Below are 16,542 nucleotides of genomic sequence, written 5' to 3' on the forward strand. Positions count from 1 at the left end.
TTGGGGGAGACACACAAAGTATGCCACAGCTGCTTGCTATTTCATGTGCTAAAACAAATGTCAACATGCTGGCTCAGGCCATTTTTCCTGCTCTTTACTTCAGGGTATTTCAAGCATTTTTATGTTACTGCTCCTCAAATAGACACAAATTAAGCCACAAAGCCCGATTTAAATTGATTTTGGCCCAGAGACTCCGATGTGAGTTTTTAGTATTGAATTGTAACTGACTTATGTAACAGTGTTCAGTGGACTTGGAGAGTCATGGTAAGAATGAAGAGTATAATTAGAAAAGTCCATATGCTCTCATTGGGAACTGTCCCACCAAATCATCTGACAGACGGCGAAATGCAGGAATTGTCCAAGTGCACCACTGGCACCAACCCAAACAGACAGATGATTTTTAGACAACTGTATTTAATGACACAGTAGAAACACTGAGGCAGCTTCAGGAGTTTAAACAGGTCCTACAGGAAAAGGCTGAACACAAAACAAACAATGTTAGCTTTTAGTCATTTTATGCACATGATGTAAACAATCAGCTATAATGATTTCTCAAAATGATGTATCGAAAAGTCAAAATGGGACTTGGTTAACCAAATACCTGCAAAACCGGTGGTATTCCCTGCACTCATGAACTTGCCCTTATAGTCCATTCGCCAGACCAGATTTCAGTCCTACTCAAGGTGGCAAAGGTTACTAATAATTTTTGCAAACATCCATGTCTGTAGATGATATTTTGGTATGATAACCCCTCCTGAGTCACATTAAATTACAGTTATCACCTGTTGAAGTTAATTTACCCCTAGGAAAAAATGAATTTTAGATGCTAGTACATATCTTGGTTTAGACTTAAAGCAGATATCATCGGCACGGCCGTTTCGGCTAATGCTGTGTTCAAGGCAGGCTTTTGAAACCGTAAGTTACAGCTTCAAGTCACAACTACGACTTGGTAGCGTTCCAGGTAACCCGTAGCTCGTGTTTTTACCGTCCTGTTGTCTGTGAAAGTTCCCTATAACGGCCACTCGTAACTTCCGACCCGTGAACTCGTACCAGATCGAACTGGTATGACTTCACAGGAAGGAAAAACACAAAGTACGAGTTTCCTTGAACGCACCATGAGTTAGCAGCCCCCGCCCTTGTCAGGCATCAATTGGTCCTCGTGCTACGTCACCACATTCACGCGCATCCCTTGGCTGCACACACAGCCCTTCATGCCGTTCTCTCCCCTCATTGGATAACACTTGTATCCCACAAGGAAAATTTTCTCCTCGGGTTACAGCAGAGCAGAGTGACGGAGAGACTCGTGTTTAGGCTGAAATACTTCATGTAAGTGATTGCTGACGGAAAATAGGACTATTTAGGACTTATATTAACAAAAACATTCCACTGATATCTGCTTTAAGTTCAGGATATTTGTCAGTGCTTTATATTTGTGACACTTACAGTGGTCACCGGAGCTCTTCAAACTTTTAATCACACACATTTTCCCACAATTTCTGCCAAAATCATGTAGCCTACTTTCCTTTGGTCCTGTGACATCAAGGAATGTCAGAGACACAAAACACCAGCACTAGAATACTCACAGGACTGAAGTTAACTTCAACAGGTGATAACTGTAATTTAGCTGTGACTCAGGAAGGGTTATCATACCAAAATCTCATGTACAGACATGGATGTTTGCAAAAATTATTAGTAACCTTTGCCACCTTGAGTGGTACCGATAAGTGAAATTCTGGTCTCTGGCCCATGGACTATTACTATCAGGCTGTGGAATTTAGCCTAGGGCTTTACATTTATCAAAACACCAATTGTTAAATGTTGGATAAACAACCTGACAGCTTTTTTCCTGTAGTTTTAGTTCTTCTCTAAAGATTTGAAGAAAACCACACAACATGCAGCTATCATTATTGTTACAAATATCAATGGGAAGCCTTCATGTTCACATACTGTGAGAAAATAATGAAGAGCAACAAAGCTAAAAGAAAAGGGGAAAATACTCTTACTTTTGGTGGTCATGATTATAAATAAATCCCAATGTATTTTTTATGTGCTGGGTGTGCAAGACCAAGTCTCAGAAGAAACAACTGTGGCTTTGACTCTCAGTCTGTCCTCCTGAGCTGGTTACACAAATGAACACCTCCACAGCTTCTGACCATGAGCCATGGCTCATCACTCACATGTCAGTTTCCACCCCATCCTACAGGACTGTTTCAGTCATTAAAGCAAGAAGACAGCTGTCACCCAGACACTGAATAAAAGATTTACGTAGCTCCAAGTAGACAGAGAATAAAGACAGTTTTTGGGTCACCATCCTCAAACATATCTCAAGAGTCCTTGGTGCTAATTCTAATGCTATGGATGTTTTAAAAGCATCGAGCAGGCATTTAGGTGCAGTCTTATTCCTCACAGTAGACCTATCAATCCAGTCAGAGAGGATGATGAATTTTGCACAACAACTTGTGCACATCAGGCTTTTGATGAGGATACGCTCGTGGGGCTAGAAAGGGGACCAGTGTGAGCTGTGTGGAAAAAAAGTTCTTTTGATTCTCAGTCTTTCCATTGCTGAGTCAGATGTGTTTGCATGAATAGTTTTTCTTTATTTACAATGTGTGAAGTGCTTTGACACTTGCCCAGTTTGTTTCTGAAGGTAATGACAAGGTGGGTCAAACAGAGCAAACACAGAGTTTACTGTAGACTGATTGATTTTACACAATATAAAATAGCAGTTAATTACAAAATGATGCAAGACAGTGCAGTACACCTGTTTGGAGGAAATGTACATTAATCTCAAGAAATTTGAGGTAGAAAAAGCACACACTGCTCAACTGATGGCATTTGACAGGTTTTTACAGGTCACCAAACAGTTAAAATAGAAGTGTGCCCAGGAAGGACGTGGCCACATCCTGGTTCGAAAGGAACGATAAACACTGTTGAAAACCAGTGGAGCATAAGAGTCTGAGGAACACATCAATTCTCAAACTTGAAACCATAGAGTTCAGTAGGTTTTGTTTGTTGTATCATCCAGAAAGGTCGGCAACTAAACGTGGGATGAGACCGACCAAGGCAAATGAAGAAGAGTGACAACAGTCCACAGTATCATGGTTTCTGACACCTCTTGAGTGTGCAACAAAGTATTTGGGTGAAACGTGGTAAACTTTCTGCCAAACTGTCATTCACAATTCAAAACCTCTAATGATTTATGTATACAGTGGCTTTTAAGACAAATATGTTTCATGCAGACATTATAAACTACTTTCAGTTTCTTTTTATGGCAACAAACACAGAGATTCCATGAATGGAGGATCTCCCCTCCATGTTGCATTTTAACACCATTTTCCACCCACCCCCGTTCATTTGGCATCACCACATTTCAAACATTTGTGAAACATTTAATGTGCTCCTGTTAAATTTAGTGAGAAGATCAAATTGAACTAGAGATAAAGTGATATAAATAATATTGAATCCTGGCACAAAGCACAGTACTCCAGTGTCCAACTCCTGTTATAGATCGATCTGGGATGTCCACAAATATTTGGTTTAGGAAGATGCTCAGAAGACATTGGGCACAAACCATGTTTTTACTTATCAAACAACAATTTTGATAATATACAGTAATATGTTTGCCTTCTGTTGCCTTTGAAAGCCCTGGGATGATTGATTGTGTTTACATGTCATTTCCTTTGTCACCACATTATCCCATCGTAAATCCGGAGTCAGGACATAATCATGGCATATGCACAAAAGCAGTGTTGAGTTGAATAGCCCATCAAGTACGCTCTATGATTTTCTTCCCAAAAATAGAATGACTGAGTCACACACACACTGAAGTGATTGCCACCGACATTGACTCACCAATTGTACAAGCACAGGGCCACCACTGCCCACTGTTTGAGACTGAACGCACACTGTTGAAGTACCCAGGTCTACACCTTTAGAGCCTCATGCACACCCACAGCAGACAGTCGACGGTTGATGTTGCGATAACGACAGCGGAGAAGGTCGCGGTAAGTAGAGCGCAGGTCTCGGTTGAAGAAGGCGTAGATGAAGGGGTTCATTAGGGAGTTGGCGTAGCCTAACCAGAGCAGCGTGCGCTCGAGCCAGATGGGCACACAGCTACACTCCACACCACAGATGAAGGGCCTAGCAGTGGATAGGATGAAGAATGGCAGCCAGCACACGGCAAAGACCCCAACGATTACCCCCAGTGTTGTGGCTGCTTTCTGCTCACGCTTGAAGATGGAGATGTTTCTCCGCTCACGGTTCAACAGGCGGGACAAGGCGGCGCATTCCTCCACCACACCGGGAGGCTTCAGGCCCTGCATGCGCAGCGCCTCATTAGCCACCGTTTCAAGCCGCTCCCGCCGCGAAAGGTCGGTGAATCGGTGCTTGGCGCCACTCTTGCGAGCAGCCCTGAAAATCTTGTAGTACATGACCAGCATGACCAGCATAGGGATGTAAAAGGCTACGGCTGTGGAATAGATGGTGTAGCCAAAGTCTTGGCTAATTAGGCACACACCGGCTGTGTGGACATTTTTGGCCCAGCCGCAGAAAGGGGGCAGGGTGATGGATGCTGACACCAGCCACACTCCCAGGATCATCTTCGCCATCAGCTGACCGTTCTGTCGGGCTGGATAGGTGAGAGGCCGTGTGATCCCAAGATACCTGCAAGGACAAGATACAAAACAAGTATCAGTACCAACTCTCAGGCATGCTTTTCAACCCTGCAGAGCACACACTGTCAGAACGAAAACCTAAGCAAGTCTTTTGTACTAACCTTATTACACAACAACTGAGAACTGAAAATAAAAATAAAGAGATAAATGAAAAGTAATACATTGCCAAAGTTAAGCAGGATATGAACCAAAGCCCCCAGGATGACAGGTCTGTGTTTGACCCCTTCTGCTTCCCTCGAGTACAGTCTTTATAGTGTCTGCTGCCAGAAAGGCTTCTGGCTGGAGGTACTAAAGAGACTTTGTGCAGGTTTACTCAGATAAAGCCTTGAAGCCAAACATAATCTATCTATCTATCTATCTATCTATCTATCTATCTATCTATCTATCTATCTATCTATCTATCTATCTATCTATCTATCTATCTATCTATCTATCTATCTATCTATCTATCTATCTATCTATCTCTCTCTCTCTCTCTCTCTCTCTCTCTCTCTCTCTCTCTCTATCTATCTATCTATCTATCTATCTATCTATCTATCTATCTATCTATCTATCTATCTATCTATCTATCTATCTATCTATCTATCTATCTAAAACACTTTAATAAAGACCAACATTTCAATGAGAGGTCACAAGCTTTGTCATTGCCTGGTGGGCAATTAGCTGCCATTCTTTGGCTTTAGAGGAGCTCAGCAGGTAGAGTAGGAGCCATCAATCAAACAGGCATTTGAGTGGTTTCAAATAGCAGCTGGCAGTGTCAGAAAAATAAGGCAGTTAGGAGGCCTTCAAATCACATTCAGGGTTTTAACACATCATGTCTGAAAATCGTACTTCATCTTACTAACCCACAAGCTTTAAAGGGGACCTATTATGCTTTTCCAGCTTTTCAGACTTTTATATATGTTTAAAATGTTGGATAATGGTTCTAGAGGCCGTGGAAGTGTCATATCCTGAGGTTAATGCATTTGGAGGTAAACCCTGCTAGATGATTGGGATTTCTCTTGGATTTCTCTGCACACCTGTTACACTCAGTTGCACTGACTTTTTTTGACATGAGGCACGCCATGACGTCATGGCGTGCCGGACTCCCCTACATGGTCATGCCGAGGTCTCTGCTCCAGCCGGCCCCGCCTCCTCCCATGCTGCTCTGTTGTTGCTGGGGTCACAGCGGAGAGCGGAGTGGTCTACTTCCTGCTTTTTCCCTGCATGTTTTAGCGCTGTAGCGTCACTTTACTAAGTTTTATTTAGAAGTTTACGCCGACGTTTCATGTAAGTGAAGCTGTACCTGTGTGAGCAGCGACGTACCGCCGGGGCGACGTTGTTCGTCGGACCGACGTAATGCTGGACCGACGGAGCACCGGAGCTCCGGAGCTGCAGCGGCTCCTCACACAGGCAGAGCCCGTCTGCAGGCCTCCTTGGCCAGGCAGACGTCCGTGCTCATTGCGGTAGAGAAAACCATCGCTAATAAACATACCTGCAGGTTTTTTAGACGTTTACCACCGTGTGGTTATTCTTTTTAGGAGATAAATGTTGGTCTCATTGATGAAGTCTTACAATTGTGGCAGTTGAATTAGTTTGAATGAAAAGTGAAGCTGTGAGAAGGAGGAGGAGAGGAGAGGCGCAGTGCTGCGGAGCTCTGTAGTCTATGTGCACAAATCACCACATTTACATCAATAAATAACTGTTTTACAATGAACTGACCAGTCTGCATATATTTTTAATTTATTTTATATATTTATTTTTGCATTTTTATATTACATGTTACATGGTTACAGTAGCCTACATGGCAAAGACTACTCTATACCATCTTTGGTTAGGGTGAGACTAGGTCATGGGCACATTTCATTACACAATGTAGACTGGTCAGATGCATACTGGAGATCTGGCAATTTGCCTACTGCAGATTTAGCTTTTGTTTGCATACTACATTTTGGCCAAATCAGTATAGGTACTAGTAGTAGACATCGTCATGGTAACGCAATGCTGAGGGAGTGGTTAATTTGCATTTAAAGGGAGGGGCCACTGAAACAGACCGTTTTGCAGAGCCCTGTTTTTGAGAGTGCTGTGATGTTTGATCTTTGGGGTATTTTGACCGAAGCACGTCACAGACATGTCTTTAAGACACCCAGGAACTATTTTAGTTTGTGCAAAAAGGAGCATAATAGGTCCCCTTTAAAGGGATAGTAGCATTTTTTTAAAGTGGGGTTGTATGATCTACAAATAGCCCCTAAGTACTTTACAGTTTTTCTCAATCGCTTTGGTGCTTTTCTCACATCACTCTTAACATTTGCACAACAGTTAGTGCATTTCTCAGAACAATTATTGCAAACTGCAAAACCTAGTGGATGACCTGCAAAAGCGCGTCACTTGCTCAAAATGGATTGTCCATCCCTCAAAAGCAAGTACTCATGTCAATGAAACTGTCAGCGTCGTCAAAATGAGAAGTCCTGACACCATCGTTTATGAACAAGATAGTCAAATGGCTTTGTCATGTTTTCATTAGGACACTTTATTCTCTAAGTGTTTTCCAATGCAAAAAGTGATGATACTACCTGAAAATGCTCAAGACAGCACTATACACTACTTGTACAGCCATGTGAAAACTACAGAAAAGTTACACATTACTGTATTTAGTGGAGATACTGAATATGTATGTTTCACATTTCTACTGCATATGCTCTTTGCAATTCTGATTTGTTCACAACATTGTGCAAAGGAAAAATACACTACAGTCATCTACAACAAACATAAGAAACACTCTTTGGGTACAACTTTACGTAAACAATGTTGCAGTACATATAGTAACTGAACCTACAGAGTACTGTAAATCATTCCTGCACATCCAGACGTTCCAGTCACATTTTCATCTACATCACTCTGTCAAGTGTAGCGATTGAAACAGATTCAATATTCCCAAAGATACAGTAATGTCATCCTTACATTGTATCTCTTTCAACCTTATGCCATTGTTTGTAATGGGCTCAGTCTCTTCCACTTCTGTCAGGTTGTCTTGTAATCCTATGTGATGCAGAGTAAAATTACAGTAATGTACAGTACATGTACTGCATCAACCATTATTACTGTAGTGTACAATACTGTAAAAGTGCTTCCTACTTGTAAAATGCTGTAGTACAGTACCGTACTGTAAAGATGGGAAATCTTTACTGTGGTTGCTGTAATACATTACAATACAGTAAATCTGTTCTCTAGTGAAGCTGTAAGTCTAAATGTAAATGTAAAAAAGTTCTTGTCCCACTGTATCTTACAGTAATGCCTGACACAATGACAGCAGTGCAGATTGTTTAGTGCTGAATTACTGTCCAATACCATACATACCTGTTGTTCCTTACTGTAAATGTTTGAATAATTGAATTCACAGTGCTTCTCCCAACATTTAAAATTAGTTTGACAGATTTTGAAAACTAGTTTCAGCGTTCAAAAGTATAGTTCATTTTGACTGACATGACATAAATAAATGATAATGTTGTAAAACAGCAGAGAATTGTATGAGAGCAACTGATACATGTCCAAAAGCATTTGCAATTTGTTCAGAGGAAGGAGAAACTGCTACTATGATGTGGACAAATGACTACATGTTGTGGAGGTTGAACTACTGTAATAGTTATGAGAACTTTCATTCTGATCTGAAAATAGCACCAAAGCGATTGAGAAAAAGTAGAAGACTCTCTGCACTCCTCCCGTTAGCAACGCCAGCTCATAGCCCTGCCCAGAGATTTACAACATACAGTATTGTGAACAGACCCAAAGAAACGGCCTATTTTCGCGGCCTAAAAGAGGTTTCACCTGAAAAGAAATACACAGTTCCATTGTTCGCTAGAATATAATTTTTTCCAGCCCCTCAAAGTGCAGGAAAAACGCAGTTTTTATTTGGACCTAACCAACTGCTGATAGGCGGGCGCTAACCCTGGGCTGAGGGATACGTGAGTTGGTTAGGTCCAAATAAAAACTGTGTTTTTCCTGCACTTTGAAGGACTTTGATTATATTATAGCGAACAATGGAACTGTGAATTTTTTTTCAGGTAAAACCTCTTTTAGGCCACGAAAATAGGCCGTTTCTTTGGGTCTGTTCACAACAATGTATGTTTAAATCTCTGGGCAGGGCTAATGGCTGGCGTTGCTAACGGGAGGAGCGCAGAGAGTCTTCTACTGCAATTAAACCTACTTAGGGGTTATTTGTAGATCATACAACCCCACTTTAAAAAAAAATGCTACTATCCCTTTAATGTTTCTGCGCTTGTGCACTTCAGATAAAGGCATTAACTTTGTTGTCAAATACGCTAAATGCCAAAAATGACTCGGAAATCCATTCCATGTTAACACTTTGCTGGCACACTGTAGCTACAGCATCAAAAAGTTGTTTGCAGGTACAAAATGGCACTGATCCAGATTCCCAGCTTGCCACAAGCTAACTTTTTATAGTTAGAGTAGTCATGGCATTTCTGCTCCACACTGTAGCTTGTCAACAACTGGCAACACACAGTGCAAGTGGTATTGAGATCAGAATTACTTGGAAATGACAAGAAGGTTACAACTATGTGGGTGAAATACTCTCCCTGCCCCCACCCACTCCTATTTTTCCTATTTTCAGCTCCTATCTGGCCATCATTTTCAATTTCTCATGCACTCCAGGCATGTAACCTACATGCAACTTGCACAGGAGTCAGTCAGTGTTTCCATGACAACAACTAAAAAACTTCCATCATTTATCTGACACGTGTCATTATTTTGTTGCCCATGGCAGCACAGGTGTTGGTATGGAGGACCATAGGGCACCATAGAAGACCATACCATGTTCTTCTTAAACATCCCCTGGCTTAGGTTAGTTGTGCTCAGTGAATATTGCATAATAACTAGTGTTTATTCAACCCCAATCCTTCCAACCACTGCTCCGCCTGGCTCACAACTTACTTAAAATGTACTTAAACCTTGCAAGGGGGACTGAACACATCCAGGCGAGCACTGTCAAATAGATACAAGACAGATCTTGAGATGGGTACACTCCATCCTGTGGGAATTCTCAGGAATACATAATGGATTGCCAGTAATGCAACACTCCTCTCTGAATGCATTCTTCAGTAATTAAGAGAGTTTAGAGTTTATTTATTTAGCACACAAATTTCAATGGTGCAAGGAGGGAACGATGCCGGTTGGCTTGTACATATGTGACAGTGGTGGTCCTGTCACTATGCCTCCAATTGATCATGTGCCCTGGCTACTTGGCCAAGGGGATGTCCCTTTGGGTGACTGGCAAGCGTGCATGACTCTTACCCGGGCGGTGTGGGTTCAATCCCCGCCCGGGCCCTCTTCACCTTGCCACATTCTGGCGTTGTTGGCAGGATCCATGTAGCACTAGTGGTGGGTCCATGGATTCCTAATGTGTGGCAGCCTGCGCGGAAGCACGAGGACGTGCTTGTGAAAAGAGGGGGAGAGATGTGACAGTGGTGGTCCTGTCACTATGCCTCCAATTGATCATGTGCCCTGGCTACTTGGCCAAGGGGATGTCCCTTTGGGTGACTGGCAAACGCGCATGACTCTTCCGGGCGGGGATTGAACCCACACCGCCCGGGCCCTCTTCACCTTGCCACACATAGGTTCCACCCCTATAACAAATTACAACAAGACAAATTTCAATGGCTAACAAATAAACATAAAAAAAAGAGATAAAGTGCATACATAATCAATATTATATGAGCAAAAATGAACAGAAATGAGAAAAAATAAAGAAATAAAGTGCAAAGTGATTCAGTAACAAATAAAGACAATAGAGATAATATACAAAAAATTAATTAATTAAACTCATAAAAAGACAAAGTAAGGATGTGGGATATGGAGAGAGCGAAAGAAGGTGGTTGTGGTGCTTATTTCTCAGGATATTTGTGCATGTGTGAAGCAGAGGGCAGTTTTCCACAACCTATGACTCATCTTCAGCCCTCTACAAAGCAGAGCTGTTTCCGATGCACTCTCATTAGATGCAAAATCCTTTCACCATCCTCCTAGATACAAACGACTGCCAGGCTGGATAAGATACCGCGCATTTTAACACTTCATTACACAGCTTCCTGCATGTATTTTAGCAGGATGAGCTGAGGCTGAACATCTGTGGGGCCTCCGTTGCTTTTATCTTGTGTGTTTTGACACAAAGAGATTAAACTTTACTGATCTCTATGAGGCACTAACAGGCAAAAAATGAAAGGTATACTGTACCATGAAGCCTACATAGACAACCAACGACCACATACTATATGTGTAATGACTGAATGCACAGTATGGTGTATTTACTGTAATACAGTAAATATACCGGAATAGAGCAAAATAAAAGAAATATGTATCATAAGTCATGGAACAATAAGATTGATCAATAACAGACTTTTATTATATTTAGAAAGTATTTTTCATACATTTTCTGCAATATTGAATTAATTAGAGTAAGAACATGAATCAGTGAATTGTTGAATATTACACAAAATCCATGATATATTTAAAATCCCATTGACTACTTCACACCTCAAAGCAGGCACAGCTAAAAACCAGATGAAAGGGATAATCGGTACAACCTCCTCCCATAAAACAGTGTGTGCTTAACACTCAGTGACACGGAGTTTCAAGGTTTGTTTTGTTTCATATCTCTGGAGGATTTGGGACATATCCACAGCCACAGCCGCCCTCAGGGATTACGCTGCCACAAGCAAACAGTGTGCCCAAGATATTGGAGAATTCCATTACTTCCGCTAGGCTACCAGTAAGGGGCAGAGTAAAGTGAAGTGAAGTCTTCTGCGCCAGTGTGCAACAGTCGTCAGTCATCTCCAGGAGCACCTGTGAAACCTTTTATGTCTGAGAGGGGATACACGGTGAAATATTTACCAAGCTGCACTAGGTTTGGGTTGTAGGGTGATAAATTTAGAACAAGTTCCACTAAAAAGAAAGTAACAGTGACAAGGGGGAAGTCTGTCAAATACCTTTTTCCCCACAGAAAATTTCCACTTGGGAATCTTCACTCATTCATTTCACTACTGAGGCCTTTATAATTCCTGTCATCGCACTTCAGGGCAATCTAAAATTAGCCTCTGAAAAAGTGTTAGAGATATATCTTTTTTTTTTTTTTTTTCACTTCACTCTCACTCACTGTGTGAGTGAAGTGGGCACAGAGACGCAGACGTCGCCTGAGATATCACACCATTTTTGTTGAAGAACTGTCTCTTCCTGAACTGAGAAGTTCAGAAGAGACTGCTTTTTATCCAGCAGTCCACAGTGTGTGTACACGACTTTCATGCTTGGTGTGTTTTACATAATGTGAATGAGGGAGGAAAAAAAAGGAAAACTCAAAAACCAGTACCTTATAGAGTCTATGGTCCGTGTAAATCAGATATATCTGCAGAACATACATATAATATACTATATATATATATACACACACACACACACACACACACATATACATATACACACACACATATACATATTAAAAAAACCTTCTGAGCATGAGTCTTGATTTTTTCAGTGTTCTATGAATAGGTTTTTCCAGTTAGACTAACCTTAAAACCCATGTAAGCTTTATCAGATGACAGCATTTCAACAAAAGTCACAGCAGAGTATTTATTCTAAGCTGCTCTGGGTCGAAGAGCATCATATCTTCTGTCCAGTGGGAAACAACAATCTGAGTTCAAGGGATGCCTCAGCTCTCATATTCTATCCATTCAGAGTTGCTGCTCTCTCAGAGTAAAGGAAACGATAGCAATCAAAGGAGCAATCCCATCTGTCTCATACTTAATTCAGCCTTACGCTTCTCTGCTCAAATAATGGAGCACCTGTTCAGGTCACTCTGTGTTTTCTTTTTTGACTTCAGCTCAGGTTAAGGTTAGAATGAGTATGAGTAAAATAGCAGCAGTAGTTTTTTTTTTTTTTTTTGCTCATTTAGACTCTTACATAAGCCAAACTGAGTCATCCCTGAACAGACGTACCACTTCCCTCAGATTTGTCGGCGGGAACTGCTAGCTCAGGTCAGACCTGTGTCAGATAGTCTGTGAATAACTGCTGGCACTTATTTTAGTCTAAACAAGTATGCTTAAGGATTACTAAGGGCTTCATTGGTACAACTCAGGATTTCAGGGAGTTGCCAGAAAGAAAGGGGGCGTTCAAACTTTCAGAGGCCTTTTAGTCTTTACATAAAGTTACTTCAACGCATACTCTGTCTGTGAGAGCCACTAATGCTCCTACTGTACAAGAGCATGTGATGATGAGATCAGAGAACATGCTTCTGTCTAAACCAAATAAAATAGACTCTTCTGTTTAGAGGGAAATATCTGATAGTGCCCCATTCAGTGTTTGTCAGAGTGCCACCCAGTCACCATATCCAAACTTTCGAATGGCACTTATGGGAAAAAAGCACTTCCACTGTAGCCTGGCTCTTGCCAGACCCTTGTAGTTCCGCAAAGCTACGCCAGAGGCGCTACGCTCAGCTTCACACAAGGGTCTGGACTCGAGGCCAATGCAAACTTCTTCCCCGGAGCAAAAAATAATGAACCAATCAGGATCGCCGGGCGGGACTTTCTGAGGTGTGACGTAGCGCTGAAGCCACTGTTTGAGTCAAACAACAATGGCGGCTCGCAGTGAGTGGCTGAAGTAGCACGTCATTCAAGATAACGGACAAGTGGTTTATCCAATCACATACAAGATTTTTTTTACAAGGCCCGCCTTCTGAAATGAATCGCCTATGGAGCAGTCCCAGACCCTTGTGTGGAGCTCAGCGTAGCTTTGCGGAACTACAAGGGTCTGGCGAGAGTCAGGCTACTTCCACTGCGCTAATGATCCAAAACGGCCACACTGTTGAGTAAAAACCCAGTTAAGGGAAAACCCCGAGAAAGAGGACATGGACGCCCATTCTCACCGACAGACGAAGGACGCTTGGGTGCACCATTGCTATTGCAACATAGCCATCATCAGCATTAACAGCTGTTCAGTATCAGACCTCATTTGTTAACCCAACAGGAACTGTCTCCAGTGGTGGGAAGCAAAGTCAATGTTTACTCTTCTCTCTATGACATTTACATTGTCACTTTCTGATACTACAGAGTCAGGACGTAGGCTTATCTGCTTTGAAGACATACAGCTGCTCAGAGCTTATCAAGTCCAGCAATGATCACCAACACTACTCCTAGAAAGAAACCACTTTCAGTAGCAAGAAAAAGACTACAACAATCCATTTGCAGGATGGCTATACAGTCATTGATGAACATCATTTTCTGTCTCTTGTCAGCAGCTGTTGGAGGCGAGCCTTGACATTGTGAAGATTTTTTAGTCTATATGTTGTGAGGCCTAAATCTTTATGTAACAGAAACCCATCTTAAAATAGTATCAGCAATATATCCTGTTTCTTGGTTAGCTATTTTCATGAATTATTGTGTACACACACACACACACACACACACACACACACACACACACACACACACACACACACACACACACACACCTTACTTCACATCCACTCCAAGTCCTGACCTTTATGATGTCTGTTTTACTTCCTCCTAATTGTTGTAAAGGGTTACTGTGGATATTTTATGGCCTTTGCAGCACAGCACAGCACACCACCTGTCACTATCGGTTGTTTAATGGCTCTCACAGCAATCGAGATGATGGGCAGCTATTAGTGCTACGGTGATAAATGGATTCCCCCCTCTAACAGTCAGTGTGTCCATCCCTTGGAGCAAGTTGTCCTTGGACAACAAAGCAATAACTACAGGCTGTGTAGAGCAGATGACAGCAGAGTAGAGAATAGGGAAAGAAACTCAAAGAGATACGGCAACAACAAAAACAAAAACACTTTGGCCAAACTCAACAGCATAATAAAGTACTACATTGCTAATTTAGGAAACAACAGATTATGACTGTGCATAACACTCACAGGGCTCTCTTTCATGGCGCAGCACAGGGTGGCGCAACTCAGCGCAGTGGTAATTTAGTCCAGTCCAGCGAATTTGGCAATTTGGTAGACTGAGGTGTGCCAAGATGGGTGTGGCAGCACAGCAGGGGGAGGTGTCGAGAGATTCAGCTTGGCACAGTGACAATTTCGTACCAAAAGGCTGTGCCAAAGGTGCGCTGAAAGGTTACATGCTGCTATTCCGACATGCCGCTATTTCGACATTGACTTCTAATTGTCGGAATAGCGGCATTAACATTATTTTTTAAGCATCCCACTATTCCGACATTTTTTTTTTCATTGTCGGAGTAGCGGCACTTTACTATTTTTCAAACATTCCTCTTTTCCGACATTGATTGATTACGTTATAGTCAGACGTGTCCTTCTGATTTATTTTTATTTTTTCATCTGAGACACTGTTTCTCATACACAAATATATAGGCCTATTAGAGAAGAAAAAACAAACCCTCCAAGTTTAAAAACACACAGCACACAGCAGCGCACACTGATCTGCAGCTACTGAGACTGTTATTATTCTGTCACCTGAGTTTATCCTGCTGCTTTACATCGTTTTAACATAGGTAAAAGAAGAAAAAAAAGATTGTCTGGAATAAAGGGGCAGATTACATAAGATTATTCTTTTTTCTGCTCCCTTTTGTTGAGATTTGGGAGGTTTTTGCCTGATTTATTGCCCGATGTCATGTATCTAGCTTTCTCTCCCCCCACTCCGCCTGTTGTCTTCGTTGTCACTTTGTTGTCGCTCCACAGAGCGCACATGGCTAATTAATATGCACGTGCTGACCATATGGTTGTGTCTAGGCATTCCGGGGACGGAGGTGTGTTCACGTGCGCAACTGCGCACCATTCTTGGATCCAGTTATCAAAGTTGAGGTGCAGAGTTGTGCACGCACAGTTTGATAGATCTGAAAAAGGTGCAAATATTTTGGGTGTCTTTTCACCGTAGGCCTAAGCAAAACATTTAGTAGCAGCAGTTTTACACTGCTTAAGTTTTGATAAATAAGGCCCCAGGCCATAAGCCCAGAACCCAGACGCTCACAGATGCAGCTCCGCGGGCTCATCCCCGGCGCTGTCCGTGGTGCTGAAGGTGACAGGTTAACTTGACAAACAAACTGCAGCATAGTTCTGTTTGTTTATCATGTGTGTCAGTTTTGTTTGCGACTTGATAGTTGAGTTGTTGAGATTAAGAACATTACTCCCTCATCAAACCAGTGATAGACATGCTGAAAAGAAAAGAGAGAGAGAGACGCGCCTGGGTATCGCAGCTGTAAAAAAATTAAAAAAAAATAAAAATAAAAAAGACGTGTCGGAATAGCGGAAAAGTGTCGGACTACCGGCATGTCTAGATAGAGGGATGTCGTAATAGCGGGATGTCTAAATAGTGACATGTCGGAATAGCGGGATGTCTGAATAGCGGGCGGACCCCGCGCTGAAAGCTTGCCAGCTCCAACCTGGTCTACTCTCGGTACAAGGCGAAGCGCAACCAGCGCAGTGGTAATTTGGCTGACCGTCGCACAGTGCACAGACGTCGCCAAGACCTGACGGGCAGGTTTCCAGAATGTCAGGCACATTTCAATGCAATAATTAATCACAACCACTATTTTATGCAACTATCTGAATCAGCACATACATCGATATCTATATCGACTGTCCCGTCACATCTGATGTCAGATCAAAGGCTGGCATGCGTAACGGAAACTCAACCTGACTGAATTAATGCAGCTGAAACTATGATGCACACTAACGAAGAAAAAAAATCGTCTCTCTCGTCTCAGCCAACCACAAACAGCCTCAGCATCAGTGAGTAGGTGAGACTACTACAATTGCAACACTTCTCACATTTTTCTCAGCTCCTCAGAGACTATTTGGACTAGGCTCACCAACCGTTCATAGATTAAACATACATGTGTCTGC

At 42.2% G+C, this 16,542-nt stretch overlaps 1 protein-coding gene across 1 annotated transcript in view; it reads right to left on the reverse strand.

Annotated features, from left to right (window-relative positions):
- Positions 1–2,587: 2,587 nt before the first annotated feature.
- htr7c (5-hydroxytryptamine (serotonin) receptor 7c) overlaps positions 2,588–16,542 on the reverse strand; it is a 54,713-nt gene continuing 40,758 nt past the window's right edge. The window contains exon 2 of the mRNA XM_085787397.1: positions 2,588–4,662. Within this exon, the coding sequence (XP_085643523.1) occupies positions 3,924–4,662 (739 nt within the window). The 3' untranslated portion in view covers positions 2,588–3,923. The remainder of the gene's footprint in view (positions 4,663–16,542) is intronic.

Source organism: Trachurus japonicus, chromosome 9, assembly GCF_045865225.1.
Source record: "Trachurus japonicus isolate A0001 chromosome 9, Traja_1.0".
In the NCBI taxonomy this organism is placed as follows: domain Eukaryota; kingdom Metazoa; phylum Chordata; class Actinopteri; order Carangiformes; family Carangidae; genus Trachurus; species Trachurus japonicus.